Raw genomic sequence first — 7263 nt, forward strand, 5'->3', positions numbered from 1 at the left:
GTAAGAAAATCAACAGATTGGATTTGCTACTGCTTGCGTTATTGCCTTACGTTCTCGACTGTGATTGGTCGATTTTCTTATACTTACGTTTTACGCCCTTACGGAATTTTATGTGTGAAGGCCTTAAGCAAGGCAGATATGCACAATGACGAATCACATTTTACTACGATAATCGCTCACAGCATCGTACAGTGATACCAGAAACAATACAAACACTATAACGCGATCTGTGTGTGTTGCTACAGTATACGTGACATAAATTATAGATAAATGTGCACATATACATGTTACGGCACGCAGACTATATAGCGAGTAATTTACATATGTTTTTGTTCGAGGCGTATCAGCAAGATGATTTACATACAAATGCTGATGTAATATTAAATTCATTGATATCTATAATAAATAATTTTGTTTCGTAATAGATATCGAATTAATGTAACGAATACAAAAATTAAGCTGTCGGCAAGTTGCCCGATTTCGTTTTTTAATATTTTCTGCAGTTATATGATTTTTTTCAACTAATTATGCAAAATAATGTTTTCGTTTACATTTACTATTATTACATTGTATTGGCTGAAAGTAAAACGGCGCGCAGGTGGAAAACGGTATATGAATTCACATATTAGATTTTAAATTATTGTGCTACTTACATCTCGCTCGGACCTAAAAATTGGCTTCATATTTGAATTGTAATAATTATTATTAATAATTAATAGTGCTGATGAAACTGTGGTGATCGCTATTCTATTAGCTCTCTTAATTATCGATATTAAATTACATTTATCAGCCATAAATTATCCTGTGAATAAAAGGATGTTATATATTTTTTTCTTTCATTTAGAATATCTCGCGGAAGCCGAGTACTTATCTGTGGATCCATACATGAGATCGCACCTGCAAAAGTTCCCGGTCGGGATCACAATGATCGGTAGTCAGGTCGCCAAGATCGTAGAGTCGAAAAATCCAGATTTCCCGGTCGGCAAGAGAATCGTCGGGAACCTGGGCTGGAGAACTCACACGATAGTCAAGCCGAATGCCGTCGATATAATGTTCGAGTCAACACCGTACATTTTGCCGGACCTAGGCAATCTGCCGCCGTCCCTAGGCCTAGGCATGCTGGGAATGCCGGGGTAAGAATTTTCGCAAGCTTACATGCTCTGTAATGTGGCATGCGCTTGCTTATAGTCTTGCGAGAAAAAGAACCGCGTTTATAAAATATAAAGGACGCCACGGTTCTAAGTAATTTATCGTCTTTCATTTCCCTAATAGCACAGTGCATTAGGCAAACATTAGTTAAACATTGGCCCAATATTTGGTTGTGATGGGCCAATGTTGAGCCACTGCACAGTGCTACTAGGGTTGCGACTACGCCGACGTGCATCTAAATTTTCAACCATGTGTGAATTATGCAAATCACGAACCGACGCCAGCATTAAATAGAAGTTCCTAAAATTTGAGATAAAAATTATAATTTTATGAGATATGCGTATTTATTTTTTACATCAATAGCAGGAGTAAAAGACACATACCATAAATTATTTAAATGAAACTCTCTGTCTCTCGTGCTCACAGCAACACGGCGTATTTCGGCTTGCTGGAATTATGCAAACCGAAGCCCGGCGAAATAATCGTCGTCAGCGGAGCCGCCGGTGCGGTCGGCTCGCACGTGGGTCAGATCGCCAAGAATCTGGGCCTGACGGTCATCGGTATATGCGGCTCCGACGAGAAGTGCAAGTGGCTTACTGAGGAAATGGGTTTTGATTCAGTCATCAACTATAAGACCATGCCAATCGCGTCCAGCTTACGCGAAGCCGCTCCGCAAGGCATGGATTGTTATTTCGATAATGTGCGCATTGATAAGATACTCTTCTTACTTCGATCAATTAAATTGTAGATAATTGCTTTTCAATCTGTAGATTCTTCAGTCACTCTTGATAAAACTTTTCGCAGCGAAAGCAGCAGAGAACACACCATTTCTTGTAATTTCAAAATTATTACATTTCGCCAAATTCTGTTAACAATGGAACAATGAGCGATTAATTTTTGCTGTTTAAACAGTGTATGTGTACATACCTTTGAAAAGAGGATCAAGAGAAAGATAAATCAATGGATTTAATAATTTACATAGGCAAAACTTTACGAAACAAGAATGGTGGAAGATCTTAGAAAATGTACTGTTATAAATTTGAGTAATTTAAAAAGTATAGAAACCAGTTATTTTTACCTACTTTTGGTAGCTCTAGTGTTAAAAATTCCACCTCGAACTGATCGAAAGAAACTACGTTCTTCCCTGCAATTAGCTATTGGGACTTAAACCACGTTAATTAATAGGTTGGCGGAGAGGTCTCCAACACAGTCATGTACCAGATGAGACCATTCAGCCGGGTTGCCGTGTGCGGTTGTATATCGAACTACGACACGGACCCTTCGGCCTTGCCTAAATGTACGGTTCTGCAACCTGCGATACTCTACAACCAAATGAAGATCGAAGGATTCGTTGTTACGCACTGGTCGGACCGCTGGCTCGAGGGAATCACGCAGAACTTGCAGTGGATACGCGAGGGTAAGCTCCGTTACCGCGAGACCGTGACGAAAGGCTTCGAAAACATGTTCGATGCGTTCATCGGCATGATGCGCGGGGAGAACATCGGAAAAGCGATCGTCAAGGTGTAGACATCAACGATCTGCGTAAGAAGTCAATCGACTGATCACTTTACGCAATTTTCGGTTTTTCTGCTTAAACACTCATTTCGGACCAAAATGAGCGTTTTATCCTGTAAACTTTTCTCAGCATTCTTCACGTTTTTTAATATTATTCAGGTATTTACACATTTATAAGGTCAGAATTACACAGCGTGTTATCATCGAACAACATTCAAAACGCAATTGAACGAATAGTCAGGTTCTTTTTTCTTGTCAAACCATTTGTAATAAATGTACCTTTTGCATTCTTGCAGTAAAAACAAACAGAGGCTGTGAAAAATATGTAGTTGCAATTGATATTTAGACAATTGTTTGATATTGCATAATGTGCAATAAAATATGAAGTTTATTAAATAAAACATATCGTTCGATCGCAACTTTGTGCTGTTATCTTTTCTGAAAAATCCCTATTACCCCCGTAAATGACATAATATAAAATTAACAAAAAAATGGATAAAATTGTATACCAGGAGTGACCTCGCCTATCGTCAAGAACACTGCTCTGACTTATCCTGCAACATGTCTCAGCCGTTGTTCATTAAAAAGTTTAAAATACATGTTCGAATAAAATATATAATCCTAGATACAAGATATATGTCAAGATCATTGGAGTGGATGAGAGGATCGTCTGTAATATGCGGTTTTGCACTCTCTTCTAATAAATTCAACAATAAAAAGCTTTAGAATACTGTTCCATAATGGCAGTCTGCGATAAAGACAAAGTTTTAAATTCTGATGCACAGCACTGGGTGATTCAATGTGTTAATTAAATATCATCATGTTAACAATTTATGCTGAGCATACTTTTTCTTGATAAATTCAATGATAAACCTAATTACATAATGGCGATTGGCGAGATAAAGCCTCATTTCGATATGCAATAGTGACTGAGCGATTTTCGAGAAATACCTTTACGTTATCACTGCTACGTGTTCGTTGCGAAGTATGCTCTTTTACGCGAGGATTCCATTCTTTTAAATAATTTTACTTTCTCTGCTGTGTGCTATGATTTTATCCTCTTTTTTTTATCTTTCATCTATGTTTACACACATATCTTCTACGGAACAATTTAAACACGAGATATTATAATACCGCATCTTTCATTTATTCTTAATAAATACAAAGTCACCAGAGATAAGCTTGTACCTCCGCGTAATGGCTTCAGCTCTTATTTACAATCGTATTCCCTTATACAATGCGTTAGAGTTCGCGCAACGTACCTGTACGACGTTGATACGTAGACTAGATCCAGGCTACGATGTGAAGTCAGAAGGGCCGCGTAAATCATACGCGTTTAGCAGGGAGCTTAAACGTGTCTGTCCGCAAAATGTACTATCTGAATAAACGAAAAGAGGACAGGCACGTTTAGTGCCAAACGCAATCAGGATATAGACTAACCAGTGCAATGATTCTCTTATTCTCCGCAGAAATTTAAAAGTTGATGGGTTTGCCGAAATAGGCTGCGAGATGAGCTTCTCTGAGCGCTTCGGCGCATGTCTAGAGAGAGAATGAAGTGCATATTATAAAACGTGCCTGACAAAATAATTCCAAAGTCAATTTTAGTGAGATCTTAATATTCAAGTATAATAAGCAATATGATTTAGATAATTAAAGATCATTGTTAACCTGCTCTTTCTTTTTTTAATAAAATTCCTAGATGCATAACGTTACAGGTAAGAGTAATTAATCACCAAAGACGCCAAAGCGAGACTGCTAGTATAAAATTGACGTTAAACACTTACCGGATGTGCGTGGCAAACGCGGGCAACGTCTTCCGCGCTGGCGCCGTACTCCATCGCGAGGACCGCCTCGTTGATGAGCTCTCCCGCAGCCGGTCCGATCATGTGCACGCCCAGGATCTTGTCCGTGTTGCTGTCGGCGAGCACCTTTGCGAAGCCGTCCGTCTCGAGATTCGTCTTCGCACGGGAGTTCGCCATGAACGGGAACTTGCCGACCTTGTAGTCGATGCCCTCCTTCTTCAGATCTTCCTCCGTCTTGCCGACCCAACCCACTTCCGGATGCGTGTATATCACGCTCGGCACGCAGTTGTAGTCGATGTGAACCGCGCCTGCGAGATAATCCACATTTAATCAGACCGAGTGAAAGAGAAACACGAGCGAGTCCGTACATGTATCTGTAGCACGGAAGAAGATAAAGAGTTGTATTCAAAATACGATTGACAATTACCTCCGGCAATACCTTCCACCGTAATTATGCCCTCGTCCTCAGCTTTATGAGCCAGCATTGGTCCGTGAATGCAATCCCCGATAGCGTAAATACTGCGAATGTGATTATAGAAACGGTTACGCGGAATCATCGAGATGTCGCAGGTACGCTGGAGAAATTTAAGTCCAAATGGCATTTAAGTTCCGATTAAGATTTCGCACTTACCTAGGCACTACCGTCTGGAATCGATTGTTCACGGGTATTCTTCCCTTCTCGTCCCTCTCGATGCCCATGTCTTCCAGACCCAAGTTTTGCGTGTACGGTCTCCTGCCGACGCACACCAGCAACACGTCGCACGTCAGGTCCTCCTTCTTGCCCGAGTCCGTCGCATCCTCAACGGAGACCACGATCTCACTGCCACGCTTGTTAGCCGCCGTGACTTTCGTCCCCAGTTTGAACTTCAGTCCTTGCTTCGCGAGCACCTTCTGCATGGTTTTACTGACCTCCCCGTCGATGCCCATACCACCGATCGTCGGCATAAATTCAACGGCCGTTACGTCGGAGCCCAGTCTGTAGAAGTGGCGATTTAGCACGAGTGCGCGAGTCAGTTTTCTACGTTAAAGGTGAACTCGGCGACTTACCGCTGCCAGACCGAGCCCAATTCCAGCCCGATGACTCCGGCGCCGATGACGATGAGCCTCTTGGGGACTTCGCCGAGCGACAGCGCGCCCGTCGAGGACACGACCTGTTTCTCGTCGATCTCGATGCCGGCGAAAGGCGTGACTTCGCTGCCGGTCGCTATCAGAGTATTCTTCGTGTTGATAGTACATTCCGCCGATCCGTCAGGCTTTAGGGCAGTGACTTGATTCTTGCCTGTGATCTTCCCGTGACCCTTGACCCACTCGACCTTGTTTTTCTTGAACAAACCCGCTATGCCGCCGGTCAAGGCCTTGACCACGTTCGTCTTCTGCTCCATGAGCTTGTTGAGGTCCAACTGAACATTCGATACTGCAAAGAGTCATCCGCGGTAACGCGATCTCTGTTGTAGCGTGACGAAACAAAATTCGTCTGGCTCGGTTACTCACCGACGACCCCGCGGTTCGCCAGATCTCCGCTGTGCGCCATGTGATAGTAATGTGAATTGTTTAACAGTGACTTGGACGGAATGCATCCAACGTTGAGACACGTGCCACCCAGGGTCGGGCCCTTCTCCACGCACACGGTCTTCATGCCCAGTTGGGCCGCTTTAATCGCCGCCACGTATCCACCCGGGCCAGATCCGATCACCACTAGATCCGCGTCCAGCGTGCTGGCGTACCTGCGCTGCTGGCTGCTCGCTACGCCCGGTAGAACACGCTTTATGCATGTTGGCTGAAAAAGAGGGGCGATGAGTATATTACGGCACTCGCTAACAAAAGTATAATTTAACATATTTAATGAAGAAAATTCGTGACAACTCAAGAACAAAGGAATGAATAGTATAATCAGTAGTTAATAGTGTAATCAGTAAATATAATCGATCAATAATAAAATATAGATACAATATAACTAAATCAATAGATATAAATAAAATTAAATCGACAAGATAAATAAAATTTGCAGTCTCTCTAGAAACTTTTATCATCCCATGTTATCATATTATTCTCAGCTTTTCTATTTTTTCCACACAAGTTTTTCCCTATCTCTCTTCAACATCTCATTTCGAGTGCAGAAGGTGTAACGGAGAATAGCAGAAAGGAACCCACGTATCCCGATGGCATGTCACACACCAACACAGAGACGGCAATGACATAACCAACCCACGTAGTTACCTTTAGACGTAAATTCAAAACTTTGGGGGGAGTTTTTTTTCAGGATCCGAGGAGACGAGTTCAATGGTCTGCGCGGGCACAATCGCCGGGGATTCGCGCCGATTGACCGAAGCGAGAACCACGCTGGCGGCCCGACCACGAGATGTTACGAAAGAGATACCCGAGTGAAACATCGCCCGCGCGACTCCGCGCGAATCGTCCGCGTGACTTACCCTGATCGACGTGGTCACCAAGTTCCAGAGGCTGGCTTGCATCTTACTCTCAAAATCGCACCTTGGACACCCCGACGCCGGACACGGGAGGGACAGAAAGGGAGAGAAAGATTCGCGGCAGTGAAACTGAAAGGCCTACCGGTCGGTTATCGCGACAGGCTCGTCTAGGCGGAGGTGTCGATAATGCGCGCGGTCGTGGAAGAGGTTCGGGATCGCGCCGTGAGATGCCGCCAGGGGTCCCGTTTATCGACCGGTCAATCCTGACCATAGACCATGGACTTATGTACTAGACTGCGCCTTATGTCTTAAGACATAAAGCCCAATGTCCACGATGCTAGAACTTGGTCCAAGTTCTAGCATCGTGGACA

General features: G+C 43.3%; 2 protein-coding genes across 3 annotated transcripts in view; one reads left to right on the forward strand and one right to left on the reverse strand.

Moving 5' to 3' along the window:
- LOC105563688 (prostaglandin reductase 1-like) overlaps positions 1-3083 on the forward strand; it is an 8234-nt gene extending 5151 nt beyond the window's left edge. The window contains exon 4 of the mRNA XM_012015476.1: positions 2335-3083. Within this exon, the coding sequence (XP_011870866.1) occupies positions 2335-2676 (342 nt within the window). The 3' untranslated portion in view covers positions 2677-3083. The remainder of the gene's footprint in view (positions 1-2334) is intronic.
- A 704-nt stretch (positions 3084-3787) lies between these two features.
- On the reverse strand, positions 3788-7081 carry LOC105563690 (dihydrolipoyl dehydrogenase, mitochondrial). 2 transcript variants are annotated; one of them, XM_012015481.1, is made up of 7 exons: positions 6896-7081; positions 5958-6243; positions 5514-5880; positions 5098-5442; positions 4894-4985; positions 4449-4774; positions 3788-4203 (listed from the first exon to the last, which is right to left on the reverse strand). In XM_012015481.1, the coding sequence occupies exons 1-7, from the start codon at positions 6935-6937 to the stop codon at positions 4138-4140; spliced, it is 1524 nt and encodes a 507-aa protein (XP_011870871.1). In that variant the 5' UTR covers positions 6938-7081; the 3' UTR covers positions 3788-4137. The 2 variants fall into 2 exon arrangements, with proteins under 2 accessions (XP_011870871.1, XP_011870872.1); XM_012015482.1 differs by lacking the exon at positions 6896-7081 and adding an exon at positions 6684-6845.
- Between the last annotated feature and the right edge of the window lie 182 nt (positions 7082-7263).

The sequence above is a fragment of the Vollenhovia emeryi genome, unplaced genomic scaffold, assembly GCF_000949405.1.
Source record: "Vollenhovia emeryi isolate VEMERY1.0 unplaced genomic scaffold, V.emery_V1.0 DF939172.1, whole genome shotgun sequence".
In the NCBI taxonomy this organism is placed as follows: Eukaryota; Metazoa; Arthropoda; class Insecta; order Hymenoptera; family Formicidae; genus Vollenhovia; species Vollenhovia emeryi.

Bases quoted from the DNA above. Each gene is read 5' to 3' on its own strand.
- LOC105563690 (XM_012015481.1), bottom strand. From the start codon at position 6,937: ATGCAAGCCAGCCTCTGGAACTTGGTGACCACGTCGATCAGG. The intron at 5,881-5,957 runs GTGAGTAACCGA...GACTCTTTGCAG, and splicing joins GGCGAACCGCGGGGTCGTCG to TATCGAATGTTCAGTTGGAC. The intron at 4,204-4,448 runs GTAAGTGTTTAA...TTCTCTCTCTAG, and splicing joins GCGTTTGCCACGCACATCCG to ACATGCGCCGAAGCGCTCAG.